Source organism: Panthera leo, chromosome E1 (genome assembly GCF_018350215.1).
Source record: "Panthera leo isolate Ple1 chromosome E1, P.leo_Ple1_pat1.1, whole genome shotgun sequence".
NCBI classification, from domain to species: Eukaryota; Metazoa; Chordata; class Mammalia; order Carnivora; family Felidae; genus Panthera; species Panthera leo.
The window spans coordinates 19,920,480-19,933,200 of NC_056692.1; the positions used below are offsets into that span (position 1 = coordinate 19,920,480).

Genomic DNA, 12,721 nt, shown 5'->3' on the forward strand with positions numbered 1-12,721 from the left:
ATAAAATAAAATAAAATGATGTCATGATACATCTATAACAATACGATAAGGGACATTATGTGAAGAAAGTAAAAAAAAAATTATATGAAAAAATATGATCCCGATGATATATAAAAAAATGTATGGAAGTCCAGAAGAAAATCTAGGAAAATGTTAATAAAGACTGATAGTAGGACAATTGAAAGGATAATATTAGGTTGAACTGCATGCCGTTACTTTTTTTTTAAAGTTTACTTATTTATTTTTGAGAGAGAGAGAGTGCACATGTGCCCTGGTTGTGGGGTGTGGTGGGGGGGGGTGCGGAGCTGGAAGGGGGAGGGGCAGAGAGGAAGGGGAGAGAGGGAGAGAGAGAATCCCAAGCAGGCTCCATGCCAATGAGGGACTCCATCTCACCAACGATGAGATCGTGACCGGAGCCGAAATCAAGAGTGGGATGCTCACACAACTGAGCCAAACAGGCACCCCAACTTTTGTAAGTCTGCTTCATACCATCAACCAAATATATTGATGAAAGGGGTCCAAGGCAGACTTAGATTCAAATCCCAGCTCCAATACTACGTACCGTCCAGTATGCATCATCTCAGTTGTGTAACCTGAGTAGTAAATTTACTTTGTCTGGGGCCTCAGTTGCCTCGACTATAAAATGGACATAAAAATAGGTCAGACTTCAGGGTTGTATTTAAGATTAAATGCAATAATGTCTGACATACATTCATCTCTGAATAAATGGTGGTCATAATTGTAGGTGGCGTTTTCTTCCTTCTTTATTGTATTTTCCAAATTTCCTGTAATTAGAGTTCAAAAAACCTATCTAGTAAACATAATTATTTAAATTTTCAAAGGGGTTGTGATCTATTCCCCAGGGATCTGGAGCCAAGTCCAGGGCTGGGAATGTGGTTGAAAGCTTTCTTCCAACCCCTGCGGTGGCTGGACTCAGCTCCACAGACAGTGACCCTGAGAGCAGGGCTTGATGTTTGTGCTTGGCGGACCCTGGGAGCTTTGTTTACAGAGGACGCTGGGTCCCAGGGCCTGAACTGCCCCCTCACCTCTGCAGCTGCTACGGACTGAGCCCACGAAGAAGGCTGCCTCAGCCCACCCTGCCCCTCACAGCCTGGCCCCTGATCCCAGTCATGACAGCCTTTGGCACAGTTAATCTTCCCTTAAGAGCAGCCTCTGGTTCCCGAACACAGGCCCGAGCTGAACCCTGATCATGTCCCATGCCCACGGAGTGGGCTGTAGCATTTCTGTTTGTGGTGATGAAATATTTGTGGAAACAGTTGTGATAGTTGCGTGGCATCGTGAATGTATTCAATGCCACTAAATCATACACTTAAAAATGGCTAAAGGGGCCGATTTTACGTTATAGAGATTTTACTACAATTTTTTGAAAAGTGAAAAAAAAAAAAAAAAAAAAAAAACCCAGACGAAAGAGGGCAGGGTTGACCTGTGGGATTTGGTGACAGAACCTGGGCTGACACCAGGAGGCCTCTATTTTGACCTCCATTCGGCCCCTTCGGCTCTTTGACCCTGGGTAACTTAACTCCTCTGAGGATAGATAACCCACTGCCCTCAGGGCAGTCATGGAACTCAAATGTGACCAAATGGTGTGAAACTCTCTGTAAAACAATCAATAATTCTTAATTAGTATTATCGCCTTAACCTTGCCCCATAAAAGAAACCCATTACAAACAAAATACAATAGTACCTTTTTTTTTTATATATATTTATTTAGTGTCTGAAGACCTTAAGGCTTGGAATTCTGTAAATGGAAACCTCCAGAAATAAGGGCAGGTGGAGGGCAAACACAAGGAATCTCTCAATCTCTGGCTCCTCACCAGGAAGGAGATGCTGTGTTTTTCCTGGTGTTGTGGGGAAGGAATATTCAAAGGTGCATAATCTAGGAGGGCTTGGGGTGTTGCCTTGGCACTGGGCAGCAGAGAAATGATGTCCTTGCCCTGTCCTGTCTTTGCCCCCCTGCCTCCCCCCTCGTCTTGCCTTCCTATCTTAGGTTGCCTTTCCCATCTGTCTCTTGGGAGATTTATTTCTGTCTCTTTTTTCATCTTAAGCAGCGGAAATGAATCATCTTTCAGCCTGTTTGGTAAACAGGCCCATGCCCTCTGACCCCCTCTGGGCTCTCTCTGGCTCCTCTGGAGCTGCCGCTGGGCTAGGTCTCACCACCCCCCCCCCCCCCCAACACACACACAGTCAAGACCCTCCTGGCTGGTTATTTTTGGTAATGTCCCTCTCCTCCCAGGCGTGGAGGCTTGACCTCCTCGGCCCTGTGGAAAATGGGAAATGACACACAGCATTCCATATGATGATCCCACGAGCTGACCAGAGAGGGACAGGGAAAGCACGGGAGCCACCCTGTTCTGAGGGTTCTATGCGCCACGCACCCACTGGCACATCTCAGTGACCCTTATTAAGTGGGTCTTCCCAAACCCTCATTTTCCAGAGGAGGAGTACAAGGCTCAGAGAAGTGAAGGAATATGACCAAGGCCACCGAGCTGGTAAGGGGTGGAGCCAAGATTCAAAACCTGTATTCTTGGATTCATTCCATGATACCATGCTGCCCTATGTATCCACATATATGTATGCACGTATGTTGAACTGGGGATACAGGAGGGTCAGCTAGAACTTGGGCTGCAACGATCAGGATGAAAATGTAACATCCTTGCGCATTAAGCTATATGCATATGACAGATGGGTGTTTACCTACGGAGGGGAGGACAAGTGTGAGCACTGTGTGCCTTCCCCGGCACCTGGGGACCACAGAGAAAGGGATCAACGAGGGCCAGGGATGGGGGAGGGAGACCCCAGATTCCAGACCACCTGAACCCTGCCCACACCTCACAGCGATGGAACCTCACAGATAAAAGTGCCTAGTTGAGTCCGCGTTGGTGAAACCACGCTTCCTGGTGAACTCAGTTATGCAACTATTGGACTTCTAAAAATGTGCAGGTGCTGTTTCTAGGAATTATGTGGGATACAGAAATAAATCTGCTGACGTCAAACTATCCAGCGGGGCCACGTGTGTATTGGAGGTGTGGGAGGGATTAATATAAATACATAAATAACCGATGCAGCGTAGATAGAAAATGCTCAGGGCCAAAGGGATGGACGGATCCTGTAACAGGGTTCTAGCAGGACCAGAAGCTGGAGAGATTGCTCTAGGCTGGGTATTGAGGAAGGCTTCCCGGGGAGGTCTCTAAGTAGATGTAAGCGCTACATCAGTAGAAAGCTTTAACGGAAGTTAGATCCTGTCTAATTTTCCACGGAGCCCAGAGACACAGACATGCCCTTATTCCCCTTTCACAGAGGTGGAAACTGAGGCCAGAGAGGTCGACTGGGATGTCCACAGTCCCGCAGCTAGCAAGCGGCCGACGGGTTTTTGCTCTTGGGCCAGCCAACGTGACGGTTTCCCAGTCCCGCACTCGGGTCCCTCCCCGCGGGACGGGCTCCAGCAGGGCGCAGAGTGGCGGGAGCGGGGGCCGCCGGCACGCGCCGGGGGCGGGGCCGAAGGGCCGGAGGGGCGGGGCTGGCTGGCGGCGGGGCGGCCGCGCGGGAGGCGCAGGGGCTGAGTCCCTTTCCACCTGCCGGCGCGAGCGCAGCGCCATGGGCGGCCGCCAGCCGGGGGACCGCCGGGCTGAGCCCCGCTGAGCCCACCGGGCCGGCCATGGGCGACCGCGAGCGCAACAAGAAGCGGCTGCTGGAGCTGCTGCAGGCGTCGGGCACCGGCAACTCTCACTGCGCCGACTGCGGGGCGGCGGGTAAGGGCGCGGCGGCCCGGAGCAGGACCCCTGCCCTCCTCCCCTCCTTCCAGACCCGGTCCCGTCCCGGGCCCCCGCTGGACTCGGGCGTGACCCTTCTGACACCTTCGCACCCAGCCCGCGAATCTCCGACCCGCGCCCCTGGCCGAGCTCTCCACATCCGATGCGGCGCCCACCCGAACCCAGATCCCCTGACCTCCCCACTCTGGACCCCTACACTAGATCCGGACCCGGATGCCCTGACCGTCTCGATCGCCTCCCAGCCAGACAGCCCCCCCAGACCTCAGTCCCTGACGTCTTCATCCGGACCTGGTCACCTCCCACGCTCTCGGACCCAAACATCCCCCACACCGAGGGGTCCAGGCCCATGGCTCCTGACCTTCCAGTGACCCCTTCCCTGCCCCCGGACGCCCCCGGGTCCTCCCACGTAGGAGGACCCTGCGCGCGGCGCGCGGACCCTGCGGACGTCCAGGGGCCCTGCGGCGCACTTCCCCACCTGCAGATCCCCAGCTTGGCGTCCCGGGGTCGGCCCCTCCCTCCGCGCTCTCCTCTCGGTTCCCCGGAGTCTTGTCACTTCCACTTCGTGCTCGCCGCAACTTCTCGCCCCGCATCCCTACACTCCTTCCAGGATCATCCTGGTCGCCGCCGTGCCTTGGCGGGTGGGCTGACCAGAAGGTTGCATGCGGGTATCTTAGTTAACAAGGTGGTGGTGGTGGGGGGGGGGTGGTGGGCCGAGAGAGAAAAGTTTCCCAGCCTGGGCAGCGCTGGGCACCGCCGCATGAATTCTAACCGCCAAGCCCACCTCTCCCAGCAGCCCCAGCCCAGCCCTGGTCTCCGTGCCTAGCTCACCATACAGCTCCCCTTCTACCCTCTTTGCCCCACAGATCCTGACTGGGCCTCCTACAAGCTGGGCATCTTCATCTGTCTGAATTGCTCCGGCGTCCACCGCAACTTCCCAGACATCAGCAGAGTTAAATCCGTGAGACTTGACTTCTGGGATGACAGTACCGTGGAGGTAGCGAGGGGCGCGCGTGGACAGCCTTGGAACCGCAGAACCGGGGTGGAGGCGGTGGGTAGGGCGTCCAGAGCAGGAAACTGAGTTTCAGAGAGGAGCAAGAACTAGCAAGAGAAAACACAGCCTGTTAGAGTGCCTGCCTAGGCAGAGGCCCTGAGTTCAAGGCCCTGAGCTTGTTATTTCCCTTAGTTTCCACATCTGTATTGTAAGGATACCACTACCCCTTCCCCCGGTTGCCAGAAGGATTAAATGTAGGCTCAATGCAAGTCCAAACTAAATAGTCAAGTAACAGCTGCTGTTATCATTAGCTGAGGTCTTGGACTGGAACAGTATACTGATCATGGTCTGCAGTCCCCCTTCCGGCCCCCATAACCAGGAAGGGCACCATTTTGCTCTCCTGACCTATGCAAATGGATGCAATCTGGATGATAATACCGTTTTGGGCAGAAGACCTTCAGAGAACAAGCAGTTCTAAACTGTACTGGTTGGCTGAGGATTTCAAGGACTATTGGAAGAGCAGGCCCATGTTTACAGAGAGCCCACTCTGTGCCGGGCCCTGTGCTAGATGCCTTATTCGTCGGACACATAGTTACTGTAAGCTTACTAGGTGCTGGGTATTAAGAAAAGAACAATGAATGAGATAAAGTCTCGTCCCATGGGGAGCTTACACCCTTCTAGTGCAGGGGAAAGACAGGAAACCAGTAACCAGCACATAGACCTGAAGGTTGTTTCTTTGTCCTTACAACCCCCCTGTTAAACTTTCTTCATTTTTGCAGTTGAAATCCCTGAAGCTCACAGGGTTAAGTATCGCCCAGGGGTCACTCAGTGAATAAACGGAACAGCTGGAATGTGAAATCTGCTCTGTTGGGGTCCAAAGCCCATGCAAATCCTGGGTCACAGCCCAGCAGCCCCAGGGGAGGGGAGAAGGGTTCACTCTGCTCACAGGATGTGAATTAGCAACCTGATGTCTCTTCCCACATGGGCCCTAACCCCAGATATGCCACCTCTGTTACTGAGTGCTAACTCTTGGCCAGGGCCACTCTTGGCATATCTGCCTCTGGGTACCTCGGGCGTCATAGGGCCCCAGTGATCACCCTGACTTAAGTACTCAGTGGCGCCAGCTCTGACTTCTTCCATCCTCCAGCTATGTCTATCCGCTGCAGGCTTGCCGGGACTGGTGCTGGTGGTCCTGGCCATCTGTGGAGGGGGTGGGACAAAGTACATGAGCTTTGGAGTTGGACAGGTTTGGGTTGAAATCCTAGCTCTCCACTTTCTAGCTGTGTCACCTTGAGTAAGTCACCTAACCTCTCTGAGCCCCAGTTGCCTCACCTTTAAAATGAGGATGGCGGTATTAAAATTGTTGAGGGGATGGAATGAAGTAATGGGTAAGAACTGTGAAGTTCTCTGCCAGCGTGAGGCGTGGTTGTTACTGCACCTCAGTGTTCTGGCCTGGGGCTTCCCAGCAGCATGAATGACCAAGCCTGGGGTGTGTCAAACCCCAAGTAGGAGTGTCTCCTGACTGGGTCTAGGAGCCAGTGGGAAGAGTGGCCTTCTGGGTAGACCATGGTTTCATTTCACATTTTTTCATGTTCTAATATTACCCCAACTTGCTGCTGTCTTGCAGTTTATGACCCACAACGGGAACCTCCGTGTGAAGGCCAAGTATGAAGCCAGAGTCCCTGCTTTCTACTATATCCCCCAAGCCAACGACTGTCTGTGAGTGGGTGATTTCTCGGTCTCACCTCCCCCACCCCTGTTCCATTTGTCTGTGGTGGTCTTTTCTTTTCTTAAAAAAATTTTTAATGTCTATATCTGAGAGAGAGAGAAAGCACGGGGGAGGGGCAGAGAGAAAGGGGGACAGAGGATCCAAAGCAGGCTCCTCTCTGACAGCAGAGAACCTAACGCGGGCCTCGAACTCACAACCGTGAGATCATGACCTGAGCCGAAGTCGGACGCTTAACTGGCTGAGCCACCCAGGCGCCCCTGTGGTGGTCTTTTCTATGGACCTGGTGGATCCAGAAAGACATTTGGTACTGTCATGGAGAACACGTAGACATGGCCTAGTTCCCTCTCTGTCTTTATTGCGTGGATTGTCACTTCACTGTCTGGGACTCAGTTTCCAAGCTGTGAAATAGGGCATTTTCTCTGTGATTCCTTTGCCTCTGATGTTCTCCTAGCCTACTGGTGGTGGCTAACTTGATAGAGAAGAAAAACGCTGGTATTTTAGTAGAGCAAATGTGTTCCAGCTACTTCCTATGGAGTGTTGTGCCCAAGGCTGTCCCACAGACCTCAGCATAGCTGCAACGCAGCTGTCTGGCCCCAGGTCCCTAAGTAGTAACCATATAAATAAGAGTAGTCACTAATATTCATTGAGCTTTACCTAGGTACCTGTGCTAAATGCTTATGGGCATGAATTTGTTTAATTCAACAACTCTGAGACAACACTGCCTTGATCTCCATGATACAGATGAAGTACCTGAGGCTCATAGAGACAGAACTGGGACTGACTAGCCCATCTGACACCAGGGCCTGCTGTTGGGTACCATGGCACTGGGGAAATTCAATATAAGGGCGGGAAACTGTGAAGCATCACGAGGTTTCAGGTCCCTACACGTGAGGGGTCAGTGTGACTTCAGCCTCTGCAGGACTGACTGCCTGAGGTTTAGCCTCCCTCCCAGGGACTCAGCCTCACTGCCAGGGTTGCTAGGCAGCGCCCCACCCCCACCCCCAGTATAAATGTGAAGAAGGTACCCTTTGGGCAGACACAGCTCATGGGGGGTATGGCTTGCGGAGAGCAGGCTGTATTTCAGCCACCATTGTCTTCTAGTGTCAGCAGGAAGCTCTTGGCCAGTGCACAAACTGTACAACTGTACTTAGTACCCTGCCATTTCCCAATATTTAAGCAACCCAGGGGCTACTGATGCAGCATGGAGTGGCAGGGGAGGCACAGTTTTGCACTGAGAAGATCCCAGTATTGTTTCCTGACTCTTACCACTCTGTGGCTGTGAAAAAGTAGACAAGTTACCCAACTTCTCTGAATCATGGCATCATCATCTGTGAAATGTAGATAACGATGCCCATATCATGGCATGATGGTAGAGATTAAATGAGATAATTTGTGTAAAATGTCTCACAGGCCACATGACAGGCTAGTTTTAACCCGTTTCTTCGGAATGCTGTCTGGTCCCTGGGCCAGCTGAGGGATGTGCCAGGCTTAACTCAAGAGGGTCTGGCTCACCTTGCCTCACTGCTGCCACTCAGCCCTTTGCTGCAAAGAGAAAGGAACAGGCATTTGATGAACACCTACTATGTGCTCAGCTTTCTGCCAGCACTACAGACACTACTTGCTGTGACTTTAACCACAGCCCTGTACCTTACCCGCTTTTAGCAGAACACTCACGGCCTCCTCCCTGTAATTCTAAGGGTCCTCAAAGTTTCCCACCTCTACGACCAGGCCTGGGGCCTCAGTCTCCATTCCCTCTCCCGGCTCCGATGCTGTCACTCAGGATTCCACGGTGGGCTTGGTGACTCTCCTCAACGTGCTGGGTGTGAGGGCTGTGCATTAGGTAGGACTCTTGGTGGTAAGTGACAGAAACCCAGTTTAAACCAGCTTAGGCATGAGGGGATTTTATGGGTTCTGGGAATCAGACGGTAGGAGGGACACAGGTGGAGCCACCCTCAGGAAGGACAAGCCAGGGGCTCAAACGCTGTCAGGCCTCTCCTACTCTGTCTGGCTCTCATTCCTGCACCTTTTCCTCAGCCAGGCTTTTTTCATAGAGCTGGGAACAAGGCCACTTCCCGGTCCCCGGCCCCAGCTCTCAGTCTGACCCAGAGAGGGCTTCCAATCCATCCCTCTCTTGGTTTTGCTCCACACAGCCCAGGGCAGAGCTCTGATTGGCCAGTTCAGGCCAAGGGCCCAGCTCTAGGTCATTCCCAGTGTCTTGGAAGTAAACCTTGGAACATTTCCCTGGAAAAGGCAAGAGGGAACCAAACAGTTGAAATAAGTTTCCTGCAGGGTTCATGGAGGACAATATCTGATTAAGCTAACATTAAACTCCTAGTATGTGCTGATCGTGGTACTAGGCCCTTTTATATACATTTAAACTCCTCCTAGACCCTGAGGGGTAGGTAGGTATAATATTATTGACATATCCCCAAGTTCAGAGAAGTTAAGTAACTTGCTGTTGGTCACACAACGGATAAATCGTAGAGGAGGATGAGATCCCAGGTGGTTGGACCCCTATGTCACTTCTCTGTCCAGTGTGGCATGCCCAGACTTTGTGGGAAAGCCACAGGAAGAGGTTCATGGACTCCCCTGGCGTCAGCTTATGAGCATGCAGTGGGGTGTGTGTGTGTGTGTGTGTGTGTGTGTGTGTGGCAGTGTAGATGGTCCAGGGGAGCCGGTTGACCTAGAGGGCTGGGCTGGGGTTGGAATAGCCCAGTGGTTTTCATAGAGCCCCTTGGGGAAATCTTTTTCCTCAGGAGACACTGGAAGTATCTAAAGACATTTTGGGGTGTCCTAACTAGGGGTGGGGGACTATTGGCATCTAGGGGATAGAGGCCAGAAATGCTGCTAAACCGGCTACAGAACACAGGATGCTCCCCCCTCCCCCACAACAAAGAATTAGCCCCAAGTGTAACGGTAACAAGGCTGAGAAGCCCTGGGTAGTCTGAGCAGACAGTTGCTGTGGTGCTCCCACCCTGTGGTAAGAGGATGTACCAGACACAGTTGACCAAGGGCTCTCTCTTTTTAGGGTCTTAAAGGAACAGTGGATTCGAGCTAAGTATGAAAGACAGGAATTCATGGCCGATGGGAAAACCATCTCACCCCCAGGTAAGTTCTTTTGTGGTCTGCGTTCTAGTGAGTCCTGGAAAATAGAGTGTCTGAGTATCAGGGCCTAATCAGGAGATATCTGCCGGCCTCACTCTGGCCACAGAGGCCAAGGTGTGGGTTCCTCTGCCTCTGAAACAGCAACATGTCAGCTGGTGGGGTTTTATGGTCTGAGTGGTTGAGAAGCATTTTTATCTCAGGTCCCCGCAGGGCCACAAGTGTGTATAGAGTCTTAGTATAAAATTGCAGGAAGACTCACCCTCTGGGCAGAGTAATTAGAAAAAGGCACCCCTGCTCCTGGTGAGGGTAGCCCCTGGTGTGGCACGAGGCTCGGGAAGGCACACGGGAGGGATTTCAGCCTCCCTTTGCACCTTTGTGTGGGGCACGACCTCATCGCTGACCCTCGACCCCTGGTGGTTGCTGCCCAGCTGCTCTGAGTCCAAGCTGACACCGACCCAGAGTACAAAGTGCACAAAACCACTGTGAGGACCCAGCAGCAGCCGGTGTCAGCCCTCCTAGCCACCAGGAGCACGCGGTATTCTTCGGCCAGCGGGTGCCTGGAGGTCGCTCATTATTTCCGCCCTCTGGAGAGTTTCATTAGGCCGATGTCAACGTGAAGTCGGGCAGGACCATATGGGCGTCTTTCAGAATCATCCTGTTTCTCAGGACTTAGCCTCCTTAAGGGCTTACTCGGTCTTGTGAAACAGCCAAAGAAGGAAGTTAGTGGGGGAGCCCAACCAAAATCATAAGACATTGCGAATTTGGCTCCAGAGGGAACCCTGCGTGTTGCAGCTGATAGAGCTAAGTTAGATTTGAGAGGTTTTTAGCACGGGGTGGAGCGTTCATTCTCCCCTTAAGGAGGTAGAATCTTGAGGATGTAGGTGTTCACTCTTTCTCATCTTTGGCGGCCAAGGTAACCGAGAAGGGTTCTTGTGGAAGCGGGGAAGAGACAATGCACAGTTCCTGAGAAGGAAGTTTGTTCTCCTGGCAAGAGAAGGCCTCCTGAAATACTATACTAAAGAAGAGGTAAGAGGCCAGACCGGCGAGGGCTCCCCTCCCTGAGCCCTGGCTCCCACCCCCCCGGAAGCTGCATTTAAATCAATGGTGCTGAGCCTTATGGCTAGTCTCAGACACTGAGCGTTCAGCACTACATTCTGCCGCTCTTCCTTGGTGATGCAACTCATAGGGTCCACAAAAAAACACACCTTCTCTTCGCTTCAAATCGGATTAAGCCTTGGATGATCACTTGAATTTACTTCACCTATTCATGCACTCGAGAATTTATTTAGTGAGCACCTACTATATACTAGGCATAATTGGAAGCACTGGGGAAACAGCAGCGAACTAAACGAAGCTGCTGTTCTCACGGGGCTCTCATTCTAGTGGAAGGAGACAGGTGGTAACCAAAACGTACATCGATATATGACATATGAGGTGGTAGGAGGCGCTATGAAGTATAATAAAAGAGGGCGAAGAGTTAGAGAGGATGGCAAGAGCCTGGCTGACAGCACACAGTGGTCGGGGAAGGCCCCTCTGATGACATTTAAGCAGAGAAGTGAACAAAAGTGAGCAAGTCATGTGCATATGTGGGGAAAGAGTAGACGTAGAGGGAACACGATGTGCAGAAGCCCTGAATATGGCCGTGGCCATGGCTGGCACATACACCGCGTGCCAGTTAGAAAATGGCTCCTCTGAGACGGCACAGCCCCGGGGCCCCAGTCTAGACAACCCGGAGCCTAGACTGCAGTTCTCCCTTGCACCTTAAGCCGGGGACTTTTTATTTAGTCTACAGACTACTCGACCATAAGCCACAGCCCTGGCCTGAGTTGGGTGTGTGGTTGGTGGATTCGTAGGGCATCAAGGAAACCAAAGTGGAATGTGCAGGGGGAGCAAAGAAAAGGATGGAAAGAGGTGAACCCATGCAGGTGAGGACCTTGTAGGGCCTAGTAAGACTCGAGATTGTTTTCTGTTTTTGTTTTTTATTGAAACAGCTTTATCAAGACATAAATTCACTGGGCGCCTGGGTGGCTCAGTCGGTTAAGCGCCCAACTTCAGCTCGGGTCATGGTCTCACGGCTCCTGAATTCGAGCCCCACGTCGGGCTCTGCGCTGTGTCAGCATGGAGCCTGCTTGGGATCTTCTGTTCTCCTCTCTCTCTCTGCCCCTCTCCTGCTTCTACACTCCCTCTCTCTTTCTCTCTCTTTCAAAAATAAATAAAGAATTAAAAAAATATATGTAAATTCACATACTATGCAATTTGCCCATTTAAAGCATACAATTAATGGCTTTTAGTATATTCACAGTTGTGCAACTGTCACCACAATCAATTCTAGAACATTTTCATAACCCCCAAAAGAAATCCCAAACCCGTTGGCTGTAATCCTCTATCCACTCGACCCCCAGCCCCAGGTGGCCACTGCTCTACTTTCTGTCTCTCTAGATTTGCCTATTTCGGATCCTTCATACACGTGGAATATGTGGTCTTTGGTAACAGACCTCTTTCATTTAGCGTATGTTTTTCTTTAAGTTTATTTATTTTGAGAGAGAAAGAGAGAGAGAGAGAGCAGGGGAGGGGGCAGAGAGATGCAGAAGGAATCCCAAGCAGGCTCCTCACCTTCGATGCAGAGCCCTACGCGGAGCTCAAACCCACAAACTGTGAGATCATGACCTGAGCCAAAGTCAAGGGTCGGAGCCTTCACCGACTGAGCCACCTAGGCGCCATTTAGCATATAGTTTTAAGGTTCATTCATGTTGTAGCATGAATTAGTACTTTGTTTCTTTTTATTGCCAAGTGCTGGCCCACTGTATGGATGTTTATTTCAACTGTTCACTTAGTTGATGGACATTTGCGTTTTCCCTTTTTGGGCAAGTGTGAATAGTGCTGCTAATAAACGTAGGTATACAAGTTTTCATGTAGATATCTGTTTCCATTTTTCCTGGGTCTATACCTAGAAATGGAACATACCTGGGTCATATGGTAACTCTGTACTTAATATTTAAAGGAACTGCCACACTGCTTTCCAAAGTCGCTGCACCATCATATGTTCCCACCAGCAATGTGTGAAGGTTCCAGTTGCTCTGCTGTTATCTGATTTTCTGCTGTAGC

At 51.4% G+C, this 12,721-nt stretch overlaps 1 protein-coding gene across 8 annotated transcripts in view; it reads left to right on the plus strand.

Moving 5' to 3' along the window:
* Positions 1–3,587: 3,587 nt before the first annotated feature.
* ADAP2 (ArfGAP with dual PH domains 2) overlaps positions 3,588–12,721 on the plus strand; it is a 34,182-nt gene continuing 25,048 nt past the window's right edge. For all 8 annotated transcript variants that reach the window (XM_042915149.1, XM_042915148.1, XM_042915146.1 and 5 more), the window contains exons 1-5: positions 3,588–3,770; positions 4,655–4,785; positions 6,410–6,501; positions 9,540–9,619; positions 10,530–10,642. In XM_042915149.1, the coding sequence (XP_042771083.1) occupies positions 3,677–3,770; positions 4,655–4,785; positions 6,410–6,501; positions 9,540–9,619; positions 10,530–10,642 (510 nt within the window). In that variant the 5' untranslated portion in view covers positions 3,588–3,676. The remainder of the gene's footprint in view (positions 3,771–4,654; positions 4,786–6,409; positions 6,502–9,539; positions 9,620–10,529; positions 10,643–12,721) is intronic.